Source organism: Pelodiscus sinensis, chromosome 9 (assembly GCF_049634645.1).
Source record: "Pelodiscus sinensis isolate JC-2024 chromosome 9, ASM4963464v1, whole genome shotgun sequence".
In the NCBI taxonomy this organism is placed as follows: domain Eukaryota; kingdom Metazoa; phylum Chordata; order Testudines; family Trionychidae; genus Pelodiscus; species Pelodiscus sinensis.
The window spans coordinates 57,926,264-57,951,846 of record NC_134719.1 but is presented as its reverse complement, the minus strand read 5'-3'; the positions used below and the strand labels follow the sequence as shown (position 1 = coordinate 57,951,846).

The 25,583-nt window shown below is 50.9% G+C and overlaps 1 protein-coding gene and 1 long non-coding RNA gene across 5 annotated transcripts in view; one reads left to right on the top strand and one right to left on the bottom strand.

The window, feature by feature from the left end:
• Positions 1-338: 338 nt before the first annotated feature.
• RNASEL (ribonuclease L) lies at positions 339-25,376 on the bottom strand. 3 transcript variants are annotated; one of them, XM_075936790.1, is made up of 7 exons: positions 25,239-25,376; positions 21,220-22,873; positions 18,766-18,854; positions 18,104-18,321; positions 17,866-17,998; positions 12,365-12,528; positions 339-8,376 (listed from the first exon to the last, which is right to left on the bottom strand). In XM_075936790.1, exons 2-7 carry the CDS (start codon positions 22,667-22,669, stop codon positions 8,238-8,240), a joined length of 2,193 nt encoding a protein of 730 aa, XP_075792905.1. In that variant the 5' UTR covers positions 22,670-22,873; positions 25,239-25,376; the 3' UTR covers positions 339-8,237. The 3 variants fall into 3 exon arrangements, 2 of the variants coding, with proteins under 2 accessions (XP_075792905.1, XP_075792906.1); XR_012906033.1 differs by lacking the exons at positions 339-8,376; positions 12,365-12,528 and adding exons at positions 12,544-15,028; positions 15,261-17,159; XM_075936791.1 differs by lacking the exons at positions 339-8,376; positions 12,365-12,528 and adding an exon at positions 12,544-17,159.
• Positions 24,793-25,583, top strand: part of LOC112546395 (uncharacterized) — a 50,018-nt gene continuing 49,227 nt past the window's right edge. For both annotated transcript variants that reach the window (XR_012906035.1, XR_012906036.1), the window contains exon 1: positions 24,793-25,072. This is a non-coding gene — a long non-coding RNA (uncharacterized LOC112546395). The remainder of the gene's footprint in view (positions 25,073-25,583) is intronic.

The following is a 25,583-nucleotide window of genomic DNA, read 5'->3' as shown; positions in this document are numbered from 1 at the left end:
TGTAGACAGGCAACATGAATTTCTTGTGCAAGAAAGCCCTATGGTTAAAATAGCCATCGGAGCTTTCTTGTGCAAGAGAGCGTCTACACTAGCATGGATGCTCTTGTGCAAAAGCACATGCCAGTGTAGACGCTCTCTTGCGCAACTACATTAACACAAGAACTCTTGCGTTTAAGAGTATTTGCACAAGATCATGCCAATGTAGACGTAGCCTTACTGTTCTCAGAAGTTCAGCTCACTCCTTCAGGGCTGTCCCTATCAATGTGGGTGCCCTATGCAGCCCCGCACCCCCACCCTCACCCCCGGGGGAGGGGGCCTGGAGAGAGGCTGCAGGGCAGAAGCTGTGAAGGGATGGGAACTAGTGTTTGTTGCAATGGCATCCGGTCCAGGAGTCTCGGCAAGCATGAGGGCAGGGAGGGAGGCTCACCTGCAGCCTCAGGGCGAAGGCGCGGGCAGCAGCAAGCGGTGCGAGTACAGGCTAGGGACTCAGGAGGAGCATCAGGGGGTGGCACTACCAGCAGGAGAGATGTGGCACTTTGAAGGTGAAACCACCACTTCTCCCCAGCCACTGGCTGTGCAGCTGCCCCTTGTGCCTCCAGAGTCCTCCGGCCTGTGCTTGTGCCACTCACCGTGGCCTGGTGAGCAGGGGCTGAGCGCAGCCCTCAGGGGATGGGGTAGTTGGAGGGCTGGGGCTGCTGGAGCCCCAGGGCTGAGCCAGTGGAGGAGACCAGCCAGGGCCCCGCCCTAGCCCATACACAGCTGCTTGGGCACCATGACATTTGGGGGCCCACATTGATGCCCCATGCGGCGGCGTGCGGTGCATATCGATTGGGGCAGCCCAGCACTCCTGGGTCATTTCACAGTTTCTTTCTCCCCAGCCCCCGGCAGTGCTTCCCGGGTCCCACTGCAGGTTTCTGTCTGGAAGCAGCTCCCAGGGCCTTTGCTCAGATCGAAGCATCAGGCCAACCTGCCCCAAACAAGGACAGAGGGGAAAAGAGGTTTAGTAGCTGCCTCAGGCTGAGCTCCCTCTTGTTATGGGAGCTCACTCGCAGTCCCTAGAAGTCTCCCTGTTCTGTGGCCACTCTCTCGCTTCAAGGCCCACGTCTCTTGGTGAAGCGGTTCTGCAGGTGTGTCTGACTGATGCAGCCTGAGTACAGGAACATTTTAGACTGGGGGTGGGCAAACTACGGCCTGGGGGCCAGATCCATCCAACCAACCCTTCAGACCTAGCCTGCTACCATCCCACGGCTCAGCGAGACCCTCAGGCAGGCACCCTGCTTGCCACGCCATTGCACGCTGCTCAAAGCGGCCAGCTGCAGGGGCCATGTGCATCTTCGCGCCATGTGCCTCTGGGGGAGGGAGGTCTCCAGCCAATGGGAGCTTCCAGGGCTGTGATTGGGGTGCAGGCAGCGTGCAAGGACCCCCACTCCCAAGGGGCATTGGTGTTATATTGTTTGGAGTTCCACTGTTTAGAAAGAAATCACTGGAATCAGAGAGTTTGAGCAGTTGTAAGTGCCCATTTATTTCATAACACAAAACTAACTAGAATGAGCCCAAACTGGCAAGGCTGATCCCTAGAGACCTGACTCAGTTACTATAACAACAAGATCTAGATCTACAACAACCCAATACACAGCTGGCACAAAGACACACGCTAGCCCAAGTAGCTGGGCAAACCCTCTGTATCGCCTCCTTCACCCCTGCCCCAAGTCATGACTCCCTCCCAGACCCTGACCCCCTCATCCAGGTCAGAACCCTCTCCTACACCCAAACTCCCCCTGCACCCTGCACCCCTTCTGTCCTCCAATTCCCTGCCCCAGGTCACAACCCCTCCCTTCACCCAAACTCCCTCCCAGATCTCACACCCACTCCTGCATCCCAATCCCTTACCCCGAGCTCCCTTCTGCACCTCATTTCCATCCCAAACCCCACACCTCCTCCATTAATACCACAGAAGAGTGCTCCCCCATCCAAAATTATTGCTCACCCCTGCTTTAGACTTTCTACTCATGGGAGGAGGGCATGTCACATCAGAGTCTTCCTCTCCCTTCCCAAACCTTGACTCCTGCCCAGAGGTGTTCAAAGGGTCTGTGGCGGGTTTACGGGTGCGAGCGTCTCGCGCCCCCTCTTCTTGGCTTCGAACAGAGCCAGGGCGGGGCTCCGCGGACCCACCGCCTTCGTTACTCTCCTTGTCCCTAACCCCAGGGTTTGTTGGCAGGGTCTATTGCGGGGGGGGTGCGATCACCTCCCGACCAGAGGTGGCCGAGAGGGCTCGGCGAACCCCGAGTTCAGGCCCCTCCTCCGGCCGGAGAGGGGGGGTTTGGTCGTGGCGTGTCCGGGGAAAAAGGAGTTGGGGTCCTGGCCCTTAGAAGGTTCTGCGGCTGGTGCCGTTCACCCAGCTTCCAGTTCTTGAGGGTTGCAGGGAGGGTGAGGGAGTGGGGGACCCGGGCCCTCCCTCACCACCGGGTCCCAGCCCGAGGCCCTAAGTGGAGTTGGCGTCTAAACATCGCCCTCCACGGCGGATGGGGCGGCAGCCCTCAACTCCTCCGCCCACGGGCGCCAAAAGGGCCCTGCCTCGGGCTCCTTCCACTCCCTGCTTGTCCGCCCCGGCGGTGGGGCTGATCGGGGTGCACTCACCACGTCGAAGTCTCCGGGTGCGTCCCAGTGCGAGCCGCCAGCTGCCGACTCCGTCCTTCCTGGTCGCCCGGGGGGCCGAGCCCTTGGTGCCCCTGGAAGCCAGGGTCGCCGCCTCCTCGCTCCTGCCCCCCTGTCCGTCTGCCCGGCCGCCACCTTTATGGGTGCCGGGGAGTGACGTCTGGGCGTTCCGCCACGCCCGTGCGCCGCCGCCGCCCCCGCCCTTGCCCCAGCGTGGGCCCGTGCCCCGTTCAGAGCCGCAAGCCGGGGCGGGCGGGCTGGCTGCTTCCGCGCGGTCTGCGCCTTCCCCCGCTCCCGGCGGGGTGCCCCGGGTTGGGCTTGCTGCTGCCCCAACTCCGGGGCTGTGATGCCGGTCGGCGCGCCGCTTGCGGCGCGCGGTTTCTCCCGAGGGAGGGGGAGTCCCGCTCCCTCCTCTAGTGCGGACCCCGCCGGGTCTGTCACAGGGTCCCTTCTGATAAGGTGCTGAGGTTCATCCTCCCTGCAAATCTTACCTGCACAGGAGGGCTGCAGAACTGAGTCTAAGGGCATTTACAGGACCTTGTACCCCACCCACTGGTCACTAGCTCTCCTGCTCTGCAGAGATATAGTGTGCTCTATTCATCTTCAGCTGCAATACAAATGGATTGTCCAACCAACTGTATTCCAGATGTAGAACTGTATCTGGGAATACCGGTGACAAAAATCTCAGTGTAAAAGTCAAACAGATCCAATAACCATGTATACCAGAGAGGGGAGAAAGCAGGTACATATGAAAAAGCAAAGAACCCTGCAGGCATTTAGCTGCACCGATTAGATTTCATAAGCGTGCACATGCACATTGAGAATACATACAGGAAAATAGAGTCACCCCTGCCAGCTCTCATGCATCAAAGCTTCTGCACCAGTGCTGTGCTGAATCTGGGGCTGGCCCATGCAAAACCTCGCTTACATAAATTCTACCTCTCGAAGGTCCTTCCTGTTCTATGATTCTATACTTCCTCATTCCAGCACTGCCTTTGGTTTCAATGAGCCTACTCAAAGGATTCCTTACAATCGTAACATATTGCAAGACCTACTACTTGGTTTCCATTCTACATAGAAATAGTTCGAGACTCTCATAATGATGTAGCATAAAAATGTATGAGATTAACAACATTAAAATCATTTTGTAAATGTCTCTACAACTTCTAGCAAAACAGCTGCTTATAAAACAAGTGTACAAACGTATAGCTGGGCTTGTCACTCATCCAGGTGTTACTTGGGTGCCTGCATTTTGGTCTGCCACATTTAAAAGAGAAAGGCCCAGTTTAGTTACAGAGGGATAGCTGTGTCCAACTTCAGGAATGGGAACACACATAAACCTGTAGGGGAACATTTTAACTTCCCTGGACATTCAATAATGGATTTAAAAGTAGCCATCCTTCTATAAAAGAATTTTATCACCCAATTACAAAGGGAGACAGCTGAACTGAAGTTTGTTTACAAGTTCAATACTATCAACTTAGGCATAAATGAAGATCTTAAGATTTTGTTGGTTATGCACTACAAAGGCAACTTCCCCACTTTTGATATTCACGTCTCCACATCAAATGCTTTGAATGAGATACACCCCCTAACTTAATTAGCTTCTTTAAAACTGGTCCTACAATTGACAGCTAACTTCTTTTGCTGTGATATATACCCCGGATACTGAAATTTCCACTGCAACTCATCTGATGAAGAGGGTTTCACCCAGGCCAGCTCATGACCTAATAAATGTGTTAGTCTCTAAGGACTGCTTTTGCTTTTCCAGTGGGGTTAGTTTTTAACCCCCACTATAAAGACAGATCTCAAAGGAGAGGTGGAAAGCTGCTCTTAAGGGGAAGAAAAATTCAAGAGCCACGGCTAGTGTAGATGCTAGGACTCCCTTAAGAGCAAGTTGTCTTTAAGGCTTTTACTCAACAAGTATGGAGCAAATGTAATGCCAGCCTATTTGATAACTGAGATAAGCGGGAAGAGCCCATGGGAACAAAAGGACTGCTCACCCTCATGTGAAAGGGAGGCCAACCCTGACGGCTAACACACAGCACAGATACAGAATGACAGGCATATAATGTGCCCCTCTGTCTACACCCTACACACTACTGTAATAATCTTTGTCCAAGGCAGGCCTTGTAAGGTATCATTTGAAGGCCCAGAATTTGCTGGTCAACACTATCACAATAAAATACGTGCAGCAACGCTGTATGTGAAGTTGTACCATTTGCCTATGCGACGTAATTAACACATGGTCTACACTGTGGTTGGCAAACAGGTCTGTCTCAAGCAGAGGTAGGTGTGCTCTGCTTAATTTGCATGTAAGCTAAGGATGTGAAATTGCAGTTAATTGGCTAGTCGAGTAGTTGATGGAAATTCCATCGACTACTCGACTAGTCGATAGGCACTTCTGCATTCCCAGCAGGGGCTCTTATACATTTGAAAGGAAGAATGCAGACTTCTGCATGCAGCCCAGGGCCAGCGGGAAGTCCTGCTGACTCCAGGCTGCACGGGAGCGTGCCTGCTTTGAAATGTACAAGAGTCCCCAATGGGGACAGCACCGCACAGCTGAGCCTGGGCTGCCCCTTTGAAATGCCAAAGCAGCATTAAAAGGGGCAGGGGTCACACAGCTGAACCCCGGCTCAGCTGTGCAGCTGCTGCCCCTTTGCAACGCAGCCTTGGCATTTCAAAGGGGCAGTGCCATGGAGCCCAGGGTCAGCTATGGACTTCCCAGCTGACCCTGGGTTCCGTGCAGCATTTCCCCAGAACCTGGCATCAGCTGGGGAGTCCCCAGCTGACCCCGGACTCCATGGCGCTTCAGCATTTTAAAGGGGCAGTGCCACGCAGCTGAGCCACGGATCAGCTGTGTGGCAGCTGCCCCTTTGAAAGGCCGCCTTTGGCTTTCAAAGTGGCAGCACCACATAGCTGATCCCCAGCTCAGATGTGTGGTGCTGCTGCATTAAAGTACCCTTTCTTCCCTCCCTTTGCTGCCTCTATCTGATAGACGCAGCAAGGGGCGGGGGGGGGGGGAGGGGAATGGACTAGTCGACTAGCCCTTAACATCCTTAATATAAGCGGTAAAGAGAATCACCAAACAAGGAGGGAGACAGAAGGAGTTCAAACTGGTGGGAAAACCAGCCAGGAATCTCCTTGCATAAAGACACTCTGTCAACTGAATCCCAACTGGAAATGTTTTCCTCCAGGGGGACTCACACAATAAAAAGGAGGATTAAATGCTCCAAGGGACCTGTTCCCCCTGCCCCGTCCGTCAATTAACTCCACCAGAATGGACAGAGGAAGTAGCCATGAAACTGGGAGGCCCTAAGAAGTTTGGTCAGTAAAACTACCGAGAGAGCATGGTGAGAAAAAAAATCTTGCTTTGAATATAATACAGCTTGTTAAGTTAGGCACTAATTGCACTTGAGCTTTATTTTTCTAGTAATCATCTCTGACTTTTATCTCTCATGAACTGCATTCACTTAAGAGCGACCTCTCTGTAGTTAATACACTTCTTTTACTGATTTGTATTACCCACTGTGTCTACACTGAAATCTCAGATGAGCTATCTGAAAGAACAAACTAGCATATTGTTATCTTAAAGAAATAATGGACTCAACATACTTGTATTGTCCAGGAGAGGGCTGGGAAGTATGGTATACAATATATATTTCTGGATGGGGGGAGGGGAGCTAAGACAAGGAGTAAGCCGGGGTGTCCTTGTACTGCACCCCAGGCTGATAAGAACAAAGGTGTGGCTGTAGACATACCTGGGAATAACTCACATGCTGGAGGCTGTTTGTGCGCAGTCCAGACTGCAGGCTACAGCAGCAAAGCAGTGTACAGGACTCCCCAAGTAAGAGGGCAAAGGTGTACTTGGGTAGTCACAGGCATTGATCATGCAAAATGGAGCCACACCTTCCTGACACATATCTGTTTTGTAGCAGTGAGGTGAGGTGCAGGAGGAGTAAGGCAATGCAGTCAGAAATGGCTACAAGGCACAGACCAAACACTTTCTAATGCTAAAATTAACAAATTCTATTTAGATCCAAGCCACTCACCACATGCGTCCAGGAGCATTACTCATCAACCTCCAGGACAGCACCCCTCTTTCAGAGCCCAACGGCTGTTTCCTTTGTCTCCTCGGGTGCAGAGAATGAGGTGGGCAGGCAGAGAGAGAGAGAGAGAGGGGTGGGGGTCGCTTGGGGTGTTTGCCCCTCCTTTTTGCCATTTTAGTCCCTCTTTGAAAAGCATTTTTTACAGTTTAAGTTTATCATTAGAACGCGTTTTGACTTTATTGTAACTATTTCTGATTCTTTTTCCTATGCTTATTCTCACTTATAATTGACTAGAGTATTTATCTGGTGTTGTTCGGATCCTCAACTAAAATAATATCTGTTTTTCTTTATTTAAGCCACTATTCTGGAAGGGGGGGGCAGAGGATGATGGGTTCAATATGCAGCCTGCCCCGGGGAGAGAAGACAACCCCAGCCCTCTCTTACCGCAGTAGCTTTGGACCAGGTCTGTCTGTGTATATGTCTGTCCTCCAGCTGGGGGACATGCACCGGGGGAGGGAAAGACAGGTATATGGACATACACACAAACTCTCTCAAATATATAGTAGATATCTGTCCCTTTCTCTATTGCAGCCCCCTGCTGCCCCAGTAGCATAGTAAGTGTCCCAGTTCCCATTTCTGCTCCCTTGTGATCATTATACAGTACAACTATACCTCCTAGAAGACCCCTCTCTTTATGTTTTATGAGAAACAATCACATTCCAGGCACATCCTTGTGTCCTGGCTCAACTAAACACTGACCTTGCTTTAAGTTATGATAAGAGGAAGCTGCCTACCAAATTTGGTGATCCTAACTCTTACCATTTAGGAAGAGATCTTAAACAAATGGACTCACAGACAGATGGACAGACACACACACACTCTCTCTCAAGTATTCAGTGGACCTCTATGCAGTCAATAAGGCCCCTCAACTTTGTTGACATTTGGTTGGGACATCAGCTTGGCCTTTGCCTTTGAGAGACTGGTTTAACCACTCCCTAGACTTATCTGGAAAATGCAGTTCAGTCACAATTTCAACTTATGTTTATAACTTTACATACAACAGTGCTACGTACCTTTTACCAGGATATTACTGACAGCAAGTTAGGAGTTTTCAAAGGATACCTCACAAGGCCTGCTTTGTACAATACTGTATAAATAGTGGTGTGTAGTCCCTCACAAACGCCCATTTTACAGAAAGAGAAATGGGCAGGGAAGGTGACTTTCCCAATGCCACATAGTGAGTCAGTGACAGAGCCATGATTAGAACTAGGACTGCCTAATTCTCAACTCTCTGCTCATTCCAACAGATTACACTTTCCTTCTAGCACTCGGTTCTTCCTTTTCTCAATGAATTTGTCCTCCACTACCTCCCCCGAACACAGCGTCTTTACTGCTGAGTACTTTAGTGCTGAGTGAAATTCTGATATCCTCTGCCCCACTATGTATGACACCTTTTGGCAGCTGAACAAAATGGTGCTGAAAAGAAAGCAAGCCAGTGAGATTCAGCCATACAACCTGAAGTGATAAAACATGCTACAGCTGAGAAAGACTCTGAGGACTTGGAAAATGTCTGTAATCATTTATGCTGCGTAAGGCCTTGTAGACATAAACTGTCAGTTCTGGAAACCGGCTCAGGAAATACTCCGAGGGCTCCTTGATTATTTCCTTGACCCTGAAACAGAAGAACAATTCGATTTTTTGGGAAGCTGACCTTGCTAAAAAGTGTCCAAAGAGTCAGAATAAACGGTCAGGTTTCCCCATTTCTTTTCCCATAGAGCAAAAGTCACTTCAGCAGCTTTATGAAAACAAGAGAGAATTTCCCAGAAATAATTGCTAGACATTATCTCTCTGATCTGACCCTTTCTGCTTTTTCCAGTCTCTCCCATTATCCTTCCATTCCTCCATTCCATGGTACCAATCACATCATGGATGAGGGACCATTTATCTCATAATTTTCAAAATCGTCACACAGTCCAATCATCAAAGCACTTTAACAGGACATGTCTTCCCTACACAGGCAACTCAGCTGACTGGAACCTGCACTAGCCTAGACAGGACGTGAGCAATGCAGCAGCATGGCAAAGCACTGAATTCCTGTGTTCTCACTGGTGCTTCACTTCCCTCTGGATGTCACTAGACCGTCTGGGATCATATCCTCTGGCTCTTTGTGCTGCACTAAGAAGAGCTGCTCTGTGCTTCTTCCTGGCTATGTCTACACTGCCGGTTTTTTGCGGAAGAGGAAATGCAAATGGAGTACTCATTTCCATATTGCATGCTCTCATTTGCATATCTTCTTCCGATTCTTTTCGCGGAAGATGTTTTTGTGATAAAAAGCCGTGTGTAGACGGGGCCAGTTGTCAGGAAAAAAAACCCTTTTGCACAAGATCCCTTATTCCTCAAAAAAATGAGGTTTACGGGGCTTTTTATCGCAAAAACCTCTTCTGCAAAAAGGATTGGAAGAAGATATGCAAATGAGAGCACGAGATATGCAGATGAGCACTCCATCTTCACGTCCTCTTCCACAAAAAACCCGCAGTGTAGACGTAGCCCCCCAGTGGGAGAACTTGTCTGTCCCTCTAGTCCCCCATGGGAAGGCTTGCGGGACTATCAGCACTGCAGTCTTAGGCTGTGTCTACACTGGGCCACTTATTCCGGAAAATCAGCCGCTTTTCCAGAATAAGCTGCGAGCTGTCTATACTGGCCCTTGACTTTCCGGAAAAGCAACAATGCTCTACTGTACAAAATCAGCTGCTATTCCGGAAAAACTATTCTGCTCCCGCTCGGGCATAAGTCCTTATTCCGGAACACTGTTCCGGAAAAGGGCCAGTGCAGACAGCCCAGTCGTCTTTTCCAGAAAAAAGCCCCGATCGCGAAAATGGCGATCGGGGCTCTTTTCCGGAAAAGCGCGTCTACATTGGCCACAGACGCTTTTCCGGAAAAGCAGCCTGCCAATGTAGACGCTCCTTTTCCGGAAAAACTGAAAACAGAATAGTATTCCGTTTTAAGCAGTTCCGGAAATTCATGCCAGTGTAGACACAGCCCTAGAGCCTGACTCCACACTGCAAAGGGGGCAGATGAGGATAGGCTGAAAGCAGCACTGAACTAGGGCAACAGAATGTGGTCTGCAGATGGGAGGAGGGGTTAATCGTTAACCCGGCAGTAAAGACAGACCCAAGTAGGAGAGAGAATTATGATCCCTCAGCAGCAGGACCAATGCTTCCTATTTATAGATAAGGCACCTAAGTACTAGAAAGGGAAGTGCTTGAGAAATACTTAGGTAGATGAATTTTTAAATGTTAGATAATAATAATATTAAAATATACTGTAGTAGAAGAAGCACCAGCAGGCCAGCATCACACCATTGCGTTAGCTGAACCATCATCTGCCACACAAAGCTTTTCTATAGCATGTGTTTTTCCTGTTCCTACACTGTGAGGGTGTGTAACACAAGGACTGTTACACAATCCCTCTAGAGATGCCTGGCAAACGACACCACGTAACAACAGCGGCTGATCAATGGGTGGCCACAGTGATGATTTGGAAGCAAAAACGAGTTCCCAGAAATATCCTGATTGTGCAAACTGCCTTTGGGTGGTGTGCACGGGGTGATCCAGGGTCTATCCAGCCTGGCACTTAGTACTGTGACTTTCACAACACGATACACTGCATCCACAGAACATTATTCTGTGCAGCTACACTGCACTTCATCGCCTGGACACGCTGTAGTTGATAACGTGCCGAGATGCTAGGAAGCTGTCTTTTCCTCACAGCCTGAATATTTTTATCCTCCTAGAATGGGAGCGTGCCTTTCTGAAGGAGGGGTTACTGCTCTTAAACCAACTGGGACTCGCAGCCTTTACAGATAGACAAAGACTCTTAGGGTACGTCTACACTACAGCGCTAATTCGAACTAACTTAGTTCGAATTAGTTAATTCGAACTAAGCTAATTCGAACTAACGGATCCAGACTAAAAAACTAGTTCGAATTAGCGTTTTGCTAATTCAAACTAGCATGTCCACATTAAGTGGACCCTGAACCGGGGTTAAGGATGGCCGGAAGCAGTACCGGCAGGGCATCAGATGAGGACTTAGAGCGTGGAGCTGCTGCCTCAGGCTAGCCGAGGGCTGTGCTTAAAGGGTCCCGACCCCTCACCCCGGACAGACAGTTCTCAGGGGTGCCCTGCTTGCAAAGCAGTCCTGGCTTGGATTGCCCTGAGTGCCCACACTGGGCACATCACAGCACTCGGCCATCAGCCCGGCTGCACTTGCCGCAGGCTGCCATCTGGGGAGAGGGGGCAATTAGGGGGCTGCAGGAGAGCTTCCACCCCCAGAAGCCCGCAGAGCCAGCCCAGTCCTCCCCATCGGGGGCTCGTACCCCATTCCTCCCTCACCTCCTTCCACTTACCCTTCTCTAGCCCCTCTTCCTGATGTACAAAATAAAGAAAACGCGTGGTCAAAAATAGAATCTCTCTTTATTGAACAAAACTGGGGGAGACTGGGAAAAGGAGGTGGGAGAGGGGAAGAGAGAGGGTGGGAGAGGGGAGGGCAACTACAATGATCAGAGGTTTGGAACAGGTCCCATATGAAGACAGGCTAAAGAGACTGGGACTTTTCAGTTTAGAAAAGAGGAGACTGAGGGGGGATAGGATAGAGGTCTATAAAAGCATGAGTGGGGTGGAGAGGGTGCATACAGAAAAGTTCTTCATTAGTTCCCATAAAGAAGGACTAGAGGACACCAAAGGAAAGGAATGGGTAGCAGGCTTCAAACTAGTAACAGAAAGTTGTTCTTCACAAAGCAAAGAGTCAACCTGTGGAACTCCTTGCTGCAGGAGGCTGTGAAGGCTAGAACTAGAACAGAGTTTAAAGAGAAGTGAGATCAAGTCACGGAGGTTGGGTCCATGGAGTGGTATTAGCCAGGGGGTAGGAGTGGTGTCCCTGCCCAAAGTTTGTGGAAGGCTGGAGAGGGATGGCACGAGACAAATGGCTTGGTCACTGTCTTCGGTCCATCTCCTCCAGGGTCCCTAGGGTTGGCAGATAGGCTACTGGGCTAGATGGACCTTTGGTCTGACGCAGTACGGCATTGTAAGCTCAGGGCTCAGGGTCGGGGGTATCAGTGGACCACCTTGATTTTCATGCACACCTGCTCCTGGGTGGCCAGGCTGGCAGCTCTCCTGCCCTAGACAGCCACTTTCCTGTGCCTAGTGCGGAGGTCGTGGACGAGGTCCACGATGTCCGCACTAGACCAGGCGGGTGCCCGCCTCTTGCGGTCCCGGGCAAGCTCCCGGGACCCGCCAGCCTGGTCCCGGGAAGAGGGGGAGGGCTGGGGGGCATCGGGTGGGTGGCTCGAGCCGTGCCAGGTGCAGGGTTTGCTAGCTGGGTGCTGGCAGGCTTGCACCTGGCACGGGCAGCGTAGCCGGGAGGGGGGCAATAGAGTTTCCCTGGTGTTGGCCAGAGTGGCCACCAGGGAAAGCTGGGGAGGGCTAGCCTCCCACTAGTTCGAATTAAGGGGCTACACACCCCTTAATTTGAACTAGTAAGTTTGAACTAGGCTTAGTCCTCGTAGAATAAGGTTTACCTAGTTCGAACTAAGCGCTCCGCTAGTTCAAATTAAGTTTGTAGTGTAGACATACCCTTAGGGACTGCACATCTCTGGCACTTACGTGTCATCCTTCTCAGCAAAGTGTTCGCCCATGTTCCTGATGAACCTCAGTAGGTCCGTGACACTGTTTTCATACCGTTTCTTCGTCTTGTTCTTGTTCTTGTTCTGGTTCTTCTTATTGTTGTTGTTAGGGTTGAGCATGCTGTCCAGAACCAACTCGTCAATCTAAAATAAACATGCTGGATTACCCCATTCCATTCACAAAATCACACCTTTCCCCTGGCTCCAGCAGCCTCCCTCTGCAGACATATCATGCACAGATACATTTTTCACAGATGAAGATGGTCTTACGGCACTTACAATAAAACGTATGCTTACCAACACACACAATTTCTGTTTTTATCTGCTTTTCATTATCTGCACGCAAAGGGCAAAATAAAAGAGGTTTTTAAAATGGAAAATTGACTCTTTCACAGCACAGGATCCAAATATGGCTACCCTGATTTTTCTCCTATTCTACAAAACAGAAATATTAATGGCTTGAGACCCAATATGTGATGTTTCAGCCAAACTCAAAAAGGAAATTTTAAGAAAGCTGTGAAAAATGCAGAGGATAATTTAAAAGGAAAGCCTTCTCAGTCCATAGGAGAGCATTTGCTACTGGCAAACAATATAATGGTATATCTATTTTATATACATGTGCAGTAGGAAACTCCAGAAACCTTCACTTGTGTTTTTATGACTAAGGGCTGCATCTCTGGTGTTGTCCCATCTGCAAAGGCAATGGAAGCATGTGTGAACGGGCCGAAACCCCTGCTTTCTCCAAATGCTAGGAAGGGTCCCTATTCTAGTGCACAGGACACTGGGGCAGGCCATGTCAGGAGGAACCCGAGAAGAGGGAATATGTAGTGGAAGCAGTCCTAATTTCCCCCTTTCCCTGCATACTGACACTAACACATACAGCAGAGCACTGTGATCCCAGACCCTTTAAGACATGGGGTTGAGTCGATGTTGTCTTGGAGTAAGGATTAACTTCTCCGTGAGAATTCTAGCTATCAGAAAATGGTTTGCCATCGATGCCCTGTATGGTGGATATGTGGCCTTTCCTCTGAGGGTATGTCTACACTTGCACCCTTTTTCGTGTCTCTTGCTGCAGGTGGTGAGGGCCATCAATGCAGACCTGCTGAAGAGGATCATCCATCTCGGAGACCTGGACAACACCATTGCTGGGTTTGCCGTCCTTGGATTCCCGAACTGCGGAGGAGCCCTCGTTGGGACACACATCCCAATCCGCGCACTGCCCTATCGAGCAGCCCAATTTATAAACAGGAAGGGCTACTATTCGATAATGCTGCAGGCCCTGGTCGATCACCGGGGACATTTTATGGACATTTGTGTCGAGTGCTCGGGGCGGGAACATGATGCCCGCATATTCCGCAACTCCTATCTGTACCGCAGGCTGCAGACAGAAACACTTTTCCCCCAGCGGGGCCTCGTGCTCGGCAATGTGCAGATGCCGGTGTGCATCGTGGCCGATGTGGCCTACCCCATGATGCCGTGATTCATGAAGCCCTACATCACGGATGCGAGCAAGGAGCTTTTTAATATGCATATTAGCCAGGCTCGCCTCCAGGTGGAATGCGCCTTCGGACGTCTGAAAGGGAGGTTCCGTTGCCTCCTAACATGCCTAGAGATGGGCGAACGCCACATCCCAGAGGTGGTGGCTGAATGTTGCACCCTCCATAACCTGGTGGAGAGGAAAGGGGAGGCCTTCCTGCCGGGGTGGGGGACAGGTGCTGATGGCAAGGGGAGGCAATTTGAGCAACCCCGGATGGCTGCCATCCGCCACGCTCACCAGGCCTTGTCCGAATCCGAGAGGCCTTGAGGAAGAGATTCACAAAAGTAGCCCACTGACTCTCCCCAGGGCCTCCCCCATGGGGGGTTTGGCCTGGCCCACCCCTACCTGTCCCTCCACTACCCTCACCCTCTTCCCACAAAGAATACAAACACATCCAGTTTTCTTTATAAGCAGACACTGTTTTTTATTAGAAACACTATCAGTAAGGAAAATAGTAGCCCTAACTGTTAAAAAAAAAAGTTCTCTTTTTACTGTTCCCATGTTTATATACAAGGTAAATCTTTCACTCAAAAATAAAGATTTTGTTACATAACTGAAATGTCCTTTAACTGAGGTGGTAGGGGACTGAAAACCTGGAGGGGGGAGGGGGACTGAAAACCTGGAGGGGGGGACGGCTCAAGTAGGCCACTGCTTACCTGATCGCACGGTCCTGCCACCTTCTTGTGTCCTGGCACCGCCACAGCCTTGGGCTCGGGTGGAGTGAAAGCCAGTCCTGGCCTGGGCAGGAGGAGGTGGCAGCTGTTGGGCCTGTGAGGGCTTGGGAGTAGGGGAGGCAGGGGGAGCAGGGGGGGGCTGGGGGAGAAGGGTCCTAGCATGCAGGAGGAGCGGTGACAGGGGCAGGCAAGGCTAGGACCTCCCATACAGTGGCACAGATGTCAGTGCGCTGTTGGACCAGCTCATCCAGCAGCCTGTTGCGCCACTCGGCCTCCGCCTCCATCCTCTGCTGAAGAGTCCTGTTGAGGTCCTGCAGGGCCACTACGTGCTCTTTCAGCACGTCGGTGTAGACACGCCAGTGCCTGCGGGTGCCACGTGTCCGGGATGGTGGTGGAGCAGGTGTGGTGCTCCCCTCTCGGGTAGAGGGTCTGGCTGTGGAGGAAAAGAGGAGGAGACAATCAACGTATGAGTGCACCCCCGAGGGCATGCCGTGGCTGGCAGGGGCTCTCCTTTGGACAGGAGACTCAGGGGTGTTACACATGACACCATGTGTGAGTTGGGCAGCAGCCTGAAAGCATCACAGAGGCCCCACAGTGGCAATGGGACTAACTGGCCCCCCACACTGCCAACCCACCCATGTGTGGTGAGCCCTCAAAGCACTCACCTGATGTTCCCACCCCGACGTCCACGGACACCAGGGAGGCCTCTGGAGTCTGGAGGACCAGCTCCTGGGAGAGGGTGTCTCTTCCTCCTCCTCCGGGTGCAGCTCTCCTTTCCCTCCTTCCTGGTAGTCGTCCCTCAGAGGTTGGTCCACAGTATGGTGGGGTAACACAGATTCCACCACACGCAATGGAGTCTGGGCTTCCCCACCGCCCAGTATCTGCTCCAACTCTATAGCATGGGCAGCTCTGTGGGGCTGCCCCGGAGCCGAAGCTCTGGTCTCGGGCCTTGGCCCAGTTCTTTCACCTTGGCCCTCACTTGGTCCATGGTGCGGGGGTGATGCCCTTTCTTGGCCAGTCCCCGGGCCATGTGCCCATATATGTCCATGTTCCTGCGGCGCGACTGCAAGGCCTGCAGGGATTCTTCCTGGGACCAGAGCTCCAGGAGGTTTTTAATTTCCAGCCCTGACCAGGCTGGTGCCTGCCTTTTGGTGCCCCTGGGTGGGTTCTCCTCACTGTCCCGAGGAGGCCTTGAAGCTGGGGGCAATGCCTGTCTGAGTGCCTGTGCCTTTAAGAGGCTGTGGACAGGAACCATAGAGGTGCTCAGCATGGACTGTCCATGTATGGACTGTCCACCAGGGCTTCTTCCCAGAGGCCTTTTTTTTTTTTTCTTTCGAAAGAACAGGCTCCCTGTGTCCACACACACCTTTTTTCAACAGATCTCTGTCGAAAAAGGCGTTCTTCCTCGTGTTTACCGCCGTCGACAAAACTGCCGTGGTCTTTCGATTTACTGTCGACAGAAGGCGGCGGCAGTCTAGACGCAGGTACAGTTTTTTCGAAAAAAGCCCACTTTTTCCGGAAAAACCCTGGAGTCTAGTCTCACCCAGTCTCCTCTGATACAGAGGCAGCAGCGCAGAGGGGCAGGGGGCTCCTCGGGAGTGGGGCCAAACTGAACTGGCTGCCAGCCCCACCCCCGGGGACTACAGAATAGGCGAGTAACCAATAAGAACTCATGAGGTTCCTCGACTATTCAATTGAGCGATATTGAACGCCCCGAATGTGGAGTGGATGATAAACCGCGGTGAAATCCACTCGCCAGCCGCGCACCGTGCATGCACCAGACCTGCAATACGCATGCGCGCGCCGCTGGTGAACGGGGTGACTGGCTGAAATCTACTCACCACGGGCGAGTAGATACACTGACTTGTCGAGCCCTGCTAATGTGGAGGGGTTTAGGGCACAGGGTGAGGATGTAGGAATCAGGGCAAGGAGTTGGGGCGGGCGGGTAGGGAGACTCGGGGCAGCCCTGAAGCTGACCAGCTGGTGTCCAGGGCAGCCGCAGCAGTGGGGGCTGCACAACTTGATAGTTGCTGCCTGGCCAGTGTCTCATGGGGCTGCGGCAGTAAGGGCAGTGAAACCCGCCTGGCAGCTGCTCCCTGGAGGGGCTGCAGTGCCTCTAGCCAGCTGGGCTCCCTCAGGTATCCAGTGCTGGGGCTGGGGTGAAGGAATAGTTTGGACTCTGACTTTGGGAGGAGAGGGGTCACTTCTCCATGGCCAGTGGCCACCACATACAGAGGCCTGCCTCCAGCCGGCCACTCTGTTACAGGTGTGGCCACCCCTCTGTGGTCACTCTGTACTATATCTCTCATCCACGCTTGTTCCCCTCCCGCCCACTCTTGGTCATTTTGGAGCTTAACTGTCCCTGCTATCAGACCCCTGTCTTCCATATTATGGAAAACAATCGGATTTCAGGCACATCCATTGTCCTGGCACAACCAAACCCTGACCTTGCATTAATTTATGATAAGAGGAAGCTGCCTGCCAAGTTTGGTGTTGCTAGCTCTTACCTTTCAGGAGAAGTTCTTGAACAAACGGACTCACAGACAGACAGACGCACAACGTTTCTAAAATATGTAGTAAGTTTTGTTAAATAAGTGAACGCTCCCTAAAGGCTTGTCTATGTGAAAAAGTTCTGCCACTTTAGTTATGCCGGTATAATTAAAGCAGGAACCTACTCCCTGCTGTGGACAGTTATTTCGATAGAAAAGGGCCTTGCATCAGTACAGCCTTTTCCGGTTTTGGAAGCAAACCAAGCTGTGTCTGTACAAGGCACCTTTATACTGAGGTAACTATGCCCACACTTGGGCTCATACCTGTACAAATACTTCAGCTAAACATACCAGTCCTAGCCAACAGTTATTTACCCAGATACAAAACTGTAAGTGTAGACCAGGCCTAAGTTTGTTCTGCACTGCGCTCATTGTGGTCAGCACCTAGCAAGCTCATGTGCTTTTTAACGGGTACTCTCCTTTGTCCTCTGTCAGTCCATATCACACACCCTCACAGCTGTAGGCCAACACAGGCAAAGGCTTGTCACAACTTAAGAAGTGAGTTGTCAGGGCAATTTCAATAAATCATCTCTAGGAGCTCCGTGTACTCCAGCAGACAGTGATGGTAGTTTTTAAATCTCCCAGATTTGATTAGATTTTGCCCCCTCGTTATCTGGATATGGATGGAGTCACATAGTTGAGGTTTAAACTGGGGCATGTACATCCTATTAGAAATTCCCTCCACCCCACTCTCACATCCGTCCCCGGCAAAACAACTTACCTGATCAGTCCACTGCTGGAGACGGTGCGGCTGATCACAATTCAAAGCTTTCAGAATCGCACTGTTGTTGTTACGATTCTTGGTTGGTTTGAAATCCTCCTCGTTCCCAACGTCTCTCAGGAACCGGTACCTGCTATGGAATCAAAGGCACGTTGGGGACTGCCTGCCCTACTGATTCCTGACAGAATGGGGCAGCAGGCCAGTCTGCTGTTTTTTCATTTTCAAACATGGCACTTACATCTGCTTGCTCCAGAAAAAGGGATGTTGGATCAAATCTCTCAGCAGGTTTTCAACCGGGCTCCCTTCATCGGGGGAAATCAGACTTTCCATAAGGTCTACAGTCTCCACATAGTCCTGTACTCCCTCCGGACAACTCAAAGTCAAATCCGGTCTATCCTCGTCCTCAAGGGGGACCTTTCCCATCGTTACAACATACAGGACCAGCCTTCTGAGCCCCTGAGCATGAGAACAAATGGCTGTTTTACTCCAGGACATGCAACTCCCCAGCAGACAGAAAAAAAGACAGAGAAATTATCTTCTAAAAGCAGCACTCTGTGTGTGTGACTTGCACGTGTGTGTATGTTTACGGCAGCATTCACTTAATGAAGTGTTTGTATTAGAGAGCTCACCGCCCTGAAAATACAGAGCAAAATCAGGACTTCCAGGGGTCAGAAACCAAAACTTCATTCGTAATCATTATTACTTCCTTATATAGTGGTCTTTTGTGCGGTGGAGATTTCCTGAAACCAGGCTGTTCTAGGTTTCTTTTTGAATATGCAGGAGATCAGCAGATTTGCCCCCAGAAAGCAAAGAAAATGAATGAATCGAAAGAAGAGAGCAAAGGACATGAAGGGTGCGAGGGATAGTCTGAAACAAAATGTTGCTTTCATGGGAAGTTACCTTCAGGTCTTTGATTATAATTTCCTCCTGTCCGTCACTCAATCTTTTGCTCTTATCAAAATCTGCTAAGCGAACTTTACCAGCAGCATCTGACAAAATAATAGGAGGAGTTAAGTGGTGGATGTTGTTTTCCTTTTCTCTAGTATCCAGTTGAATTTTTCGCATGACCCCAGAATTCTTTGGGAGGATATTCACGGGGGCGACCTGACCTCTCAGTAAGAGGGCAAAACTAATGTGATACTGCAGCTCCCCATGAGCACTAATGCACCCCCAGCCTGTCTATGCCCAGCTCTATAATTACTCTGGAGGGGATTCGAGGCCACCAAGTAAAAATTTCGCACCAATGAAATAAAAATTCGACTGAAATAAAATTCACGGACTCAGGAGTGCAGCTGCACCTGCCCCAGACTCACCCGAGACACGTAAGTTCCCTGTGGGTTGCGTGCTTGCATGGGCGCGCAGAGAAAGTCTCACCCACCTCTGCAGTGACCCGGTGCAAGGGTAGCTGCTGCGGCTGATGGGCGAGTGGAGGCTCAGTCGGGCAGCTCTCTGCTGTCCCTGACTCCCCAGGGCTGGAGCAGGGCCGCGTGGTGGCTACCCAGCTGCTCCCGGAGTGGGCTGTGTGGCGGGCGTCAGCTGGAACTGGAGCCAGGGCCACAGTGTGGCTGCTCCTGGGGCTAGGGTCTCCTACATCCCTGTTCCCCCTTCCCACAGCCCTCTTCCCCCCTCACTGCCCTCTGGCTCTCAGAGCTCCCGACCTCCTTCAACCCCCTGCTGGTCCCCCCTTCTGGATCCCCACAAGTCGTTGCCCCACCCTCAGCCCCCCACTCCCTGGGTGCTGGCAGCAGCTTCCCTCTGCCCCAGAAGTAGTGCTCTCTGGGGAGGACAGGTCCACGAAAGGGGTGGGAGGCTGCCTGGGAGCAGGGCGCAAGGTCCCAGCAAGCAGGGGCTGGGGTCTCCATGCTGGGAGAGTCTCTCGGGGAGCAAAGCCACGGGTGGGTGCCACAGGGGCACATCCGAACAAGCACACACGACCTCAACGCTGGCGCACGAGACAAAACTCCCTCTGCTCCTGGATGGAAAATCTGAGGGGGAAACACGGGCAGGGGCCTGCCCCTCCGTGCCAGGCACATCAAGATGGCAAGTGAGAGGAAGAGTCTCACACACACACCAGCTCGGGCCTCTGATCGAGGTGTGGGGCGGGCACGCTCAGCCTGGCTGGATCTAAGCGTGGAGGGCCTTAGTGCAAGGGGAGGGGGTTCTAACTGGGGTAATCTGGGGGTGGCAGGCTCGCTGAACAGTTCTGGGTGCAGGGGGAATAGGGACTCTGTGTTGGGATCCAGCTGAAAGTGGTCGGGGCTTGCTGGAGAGATCTTGGTGCTGGGGGAGCAGGGTTTGGTGGAGTGAGGGCCTGGGTGCAGCTGTCTGGAGCTCAGTGGGGTGAGGTTCTGGGGCAGCTGGCTGGGACTCCTCAAGGTGGTCCAGAAGCAGGGGAGGTGGAGCCTGCTAAGGTGGGGGTTTGAGTGTGGTGGTGGGGTTGAAGCTCAGCAGAGGGTGATCTGGGTGCAGGGATCCAGAAGCAGGGAGAGGGTTTTGGTGTAGTGGGGGCAGGGGGCGCAGGGGGGACTGAAGCTCAGCAGGTGTGTGTTGGGGTAAAGAGATGATTGGGGGTTGGGCGCATGCAACAGAAACTTCCTCTACAGTGTGACCCCGTCCCCTGCACCTGAGGAATGATGGGGGCAGGAAACGAGAGTGGGTAAGATATGGAGCCTCCTGCAGCCATGAGAGCTTTCTGGGAGCAGATCTGACCCAAACCCAGCCGCTCCTTGCTGGGAAAGAAGAGCTAAGTTTGACGCAGGGTAGAATCCCACAATGATTTACCTCTCCACCAGCTGCTCTGGTCACCCAAACAACATCATCACGCTTGGGGCTTCCCTCTGCTTTCCTTTCAAAAGTAATTTGTTTTCAGGTGGGGAAGCAATGTAATCTGCAGTGCACATGAATTCTGTGCACACACAGAGGTGTAGAATTTCCCCAGGGCTGTGTCTAGACTGCATCCCTTTTCCGTAAAAGGGATGCAAAGTAGACACATCACAATTGCAAATGAAGCGGGGATTTAAATCCCCCCCGCTTCATTTGCATAAACATGGCTGCTGCTTTTTTCCGGCTCAGAGCTTTGCCGGAAAAAAGCGCCAGTCTAGACGGGGATCTTTCAGAAAATAAAGCCTTTTCCGAAAGATCCCTTATTCCTTATTAAAATAAGGGTTTGCAGCCATGTTTATGCAAATGAAGCAGGGGGGATTTAAATCCCCGCGTCATCTGCAATTGCAAAGTGTCTAATTTGCATGCCTTTTATGGAAAAGGGATGCAGTCTAGACACAGCCCAGGAGTTTATAATGTTTCACTTTCTCAATAGGAGAATATAGTAAGAATGATAAGAACACACAAGCTAACCTATCAAAATGTTGCGTGGATGTAGATCCTGGTGGCCAAATCCAAGCTCGTGTAGTTTTTGAACTGCCTCAAAGACTGTCTTAAGGACATCCTTGCAATCCACTTCATTATCTGGTGCACTCAGGTGTTCTTCAAGGTTCTTTTCACAGAGAGAGAGGCACAGATACAGGCAGGGTTTCTTTTCCTCGACCCCAAAGAGATTTACAAAATGGTTGTGGGTCCGACATTCTTCAAGGCACGTTTTTTCTTGGTTAGCAATTTCTGTGCCAATCTTGAATATCTTCACAGCCACCTCTTTCCCATCATAAAATCCCAGGTAGATACCCCCTTGGGAGGTTCTGTGAATCCTGAAATCGTTATGTGTGAGGATCTTAAGTTTTCCAATCACAGGATGATACCTGTTGTAGAACTCCTTCAGCTGTCCTCCCCAGCGTTTGCTGGTGGGTTCCCAATCTTGAGGTTGACTTGGACAGGCCTTGGCACCATATTGGCGAAGAAGATCTGCCATTTTCTTATTGTACTTCCGACTGGCAAGCCGAATAAGGTCCCCATGGTCAGTTCTTGCTCCCTTCTCACAGAGTAGCTTTGCTATTTCATAATAGTTTTTCTCCACTGCTATCATCAGTGCAGTGTTGCCTTCTCTGTCAGCATCATTGATGTCAACTTCATTCTTCTCCAGTAAAGCTTTCACCAAATCCAGACTCTGTATCTCGACTGCCAGGATGAGGGTCGTTTTCCCATGTTCGTCTCTTCTGTTCACATCAACACCACGATCCAGCAGGAAGAGAGCAATCGAGGCAATTGACTCCCTTTCCTTGCTATCCCTTCGGAGGAAGGCGTGGACTAAAGCGTTCCTGTCATTGTTGTCACAGATGTCCATGTCAGCCTTCATCTCATCAACAAGAATTTTTACAGCTGAGTAGTGGCCCTCTCTGGCAGCATCCATCAGGGCTGTTCCGCCTCCTTTATTCAGCACCATTTTCTCCTCATTAACCATCCTCTTCTGATTCACATCTGCCCCCTCTCTGTGCAAGAATTTTAAGGCCTCCTCGTTCCCATACCAAGCAGCCTCCATAAAGGCCGTGAAACCATTGTCGTCACACTCATTGATCTCTGACCCCTTCGAAAGGAAGAGCTGCAAAAGATTCTTATTTCCCACTATCCCTGCTACAATAAAGGGAGTGGCACCGTTTTTCTTCTTAGCAAGCGGATCAGCACCATGCTCAAGCAGAAACATAACAATCTCCTCCTTGTCTGCCTGTACCGCACTGTGCAGAGGTGTCCAACCACCTACCACTTGGGCATTGACATTTGCACCTTCCTCCAACAGCTGCCGGACTCTCTCTATTGAACAGTTCTGGACAGCGCTGTGTAGCAGAGGGGTTTTGTCTGCTGCTGTTTCATTTCTGGAGGTAGTTACCTCCTCCTGGCTGTTACCCGTGGCCTCCATGACTGTTGAGATAAGTGCTCTTGTTCTGTGTCCCTTTCAAACGGAGAACCTTCAACAGAGAATGTACTTCTTGGGGTCTCCTTTAAGATGGAAGGATTGGTCAGTGCCTTTGTTGTCGGGATGACAAATGAAGTTTTCCTGTTGAAGTGCACCAGCACTAGTTTGCTCCTAGGGCTCCATGCATCACAGATTCCAAATTTCCACCTGATGAGCAGAGAGAGAAAACAACCCTATTTATTGGTCCTTAAGATTTTACAATTGTGCTTAATAGGCAATAGTCTATGGAGCTGAAAGAGATGGACAGGAAAGGTTACATCAGGTGGTTTTCAGAGCCACAAGTGGTCCTGCATGCGGGGTGGGAGTGGGGATTATACCAGAGGTCCTCTGCATCCATAAGCAATGCCCTTTGCTATTTTGATTCTGAGTTTCGTATAAGCACAGACTGACAATCATAATGAATGGGTAGAAGTGGGAAAAGTGGTTTGAACCTCGAAGAGAATACATGGTACTTACTCTTGAGTGTACTCGTCATCTGGCAGAAGACACCCCAAAAAAACATGATTGTAACCTGATTTACTCTTTGTCCTTAGATACTGTTGTGGGTACTTCTATGTACTCTGCACTTCCAAAGCTCTTTGAATTTCTACAGCATTACTCTCTGCACTAGGGATGTTAAATTTTGATTAACTAATTGAATAGTCGATGGGATTTCGATAAGGACTAGCATGGCATTTCGCCTCTGAAATGTACACAGGTCCCAGCAGGGACTCTTGTGCATTTCAAACTCGGAACTCTACGGCTGCATCCCTGTCCCCTCCCATGGAGCTGGAGCTGGAGCTGGAGCTGGGGGGAACTGGCTTTTAAGCCAGCTCCTTATAGCACCCTTTCCTCTCTCCCGGCTTGCCTCCTCTTTCTGATGGAGGTAGCAAGGGGGAGGAGCAACTAGTTGACTAGTGTGTCAACTAGCTGATAAGCTTTTGCTTATCAGATAGTCAACTTGTCGCTTACATCCCTATTCTGCACAGAAGAGTGCAGGAGATTCCAAGCTTTTAATTTTCAAAAAGAAGTTTTTAGTCATCATGACTATGAAGATAACCTTGCAAATCTGACCTGAATAGAAGCTGACGCAGAGGTGTTATCATTGTGAGCCTGCACGCAGTGGAGATGTATGAACTTATCTTAACGGATGTTGACTCGGGAATGGAATGAAATTTTAAATTTTATTATTGACCTACAGTGAGGTCAGTAGAAAGTGAGTAGTAGAAAGATCCAGCCACTGTGCTTTTCTGTAATCTTTAACTGTGCCAGATGCTACTGCAGAATTTTCTGATCACTACAGAAGTTAGCATTATAATGCCACAGAAACCATGGATGGAATTTAGGTTAGATTTGCTGTAAAATACACATGGCCTTCACTATCTGCACCAAATATCAGATGCTTCCTGTCCTTTGCTGGAGAGTATAAGCATACACATCTATTAGTTTTGGACAGGTGGCTATGCTCTTAGCCCAGTAAAGAGAATAATCAGAAAGCAGTATTAGATAAAAAAAAAAGTCCCATGTTACGCTGCTCCTTTTCTGTCCAGTGAGGAACACACATTTCTCCATTAGACTTTCTTAACCCTTTTGGGATCAGTAAGGAGGTAATTTAGGGTCTGGAGGCACACATACCACAGACAGGTCATTATGAGAAAGTCAATGAGTATATTCAAGACTCTTTTTTTCCCAGTTGCAAAATGGGGTCAATAGTTAAAATGCACACGAAGTATGATGAAATGTAAGAGCTCAAAGCATTATCTAATGTGAAGAGGGAAAATTGGGAGTATATATATATATATATAAAATATAAAAGGTCTCTAATGAATCAACTCTCCAGGATCAAAGCATATGTTCATTTCCCTCAGTGTTTTGATGCTGATCTGCCTTGAAAAGGAAAGCAAGGTGCAAAACTTAATAAGCACTTTTCCCCTTTAAAAGAAAGGTTATTGCTATTACAGAAAACGAATATTCAGCTAAGGGTGACAGGCATTAAAATTGTTGTTTTTGTAAACCAAGGACGTGATCCTTCTGGGCTCTTATTTGTGTGCTGGACCGGAAATCATTCTTTTTGGGGGACTGGCAGAGACGCTGCCAAGTCCTAATGACAGGAACAAAGTGAATGGAAACTTCCCATATGTTTGGCTGTCTTCTGATAAACCCGAAGGAGTGGAGTCATTGACCAGGGGAAGGGAAGGAAGACAGAGTCGCTGTGTCTGAGAAACACAAGGCTCCTCTCCGGGTCAAGGACAAAAGCGACACCCTTGCTGGAGGAAGCGAGCGGCCAGGCTCCTTTTCAGAAGCAGGGGAAGGAAGGGCTCGCGTACATGGTGGGGGAGCCTAGTGCGCACGGCCAAAGGAGCCAGGGTGGGCCGACGAGGACTATGCTGACTCACTCAGCGGCCCTTCTAGGGGGCGGGCTGCCGGGTTGTCCCCACCGCGGGCAGGCTCCGGGCACAGCGCCGCGGGGGCGCACAGCGAGCGGCGGCCGGACGGCTCGGGCTGCCAAGGGGAAGGGAGCGGGGCGCGTTACCTGCGGCCGGGAGGAGGCTGCTCTGGCCCGGGGCGCCGCTCCGCTCTGCCCGCCGGGGACCGGGCTCGCTCTCCTGGCGCTTTTACTTTCGCTTGGGGCCCCGCACGCAGCGAATCACCTGGCAAAGCGGGGTCCCCGGCGAGTGAGTCACCCCGGGGAAGGCGGTGCCGGCGGCGAGCCGAGCCCTGCAGCGAGCCCTTCCTTCCCCGCCTTCCTGCAGCATCCCCCCGCCCGCTTCGGCTCTTGCCTTTCCAGCCCTCCCCAGCCACCGAGCCGGCAAGGGGCCCAAGCGAGACAGCAGCCCCCCTCGGTGTCGAGTGAACCCCACCAGCGCAGGCCGGCTCG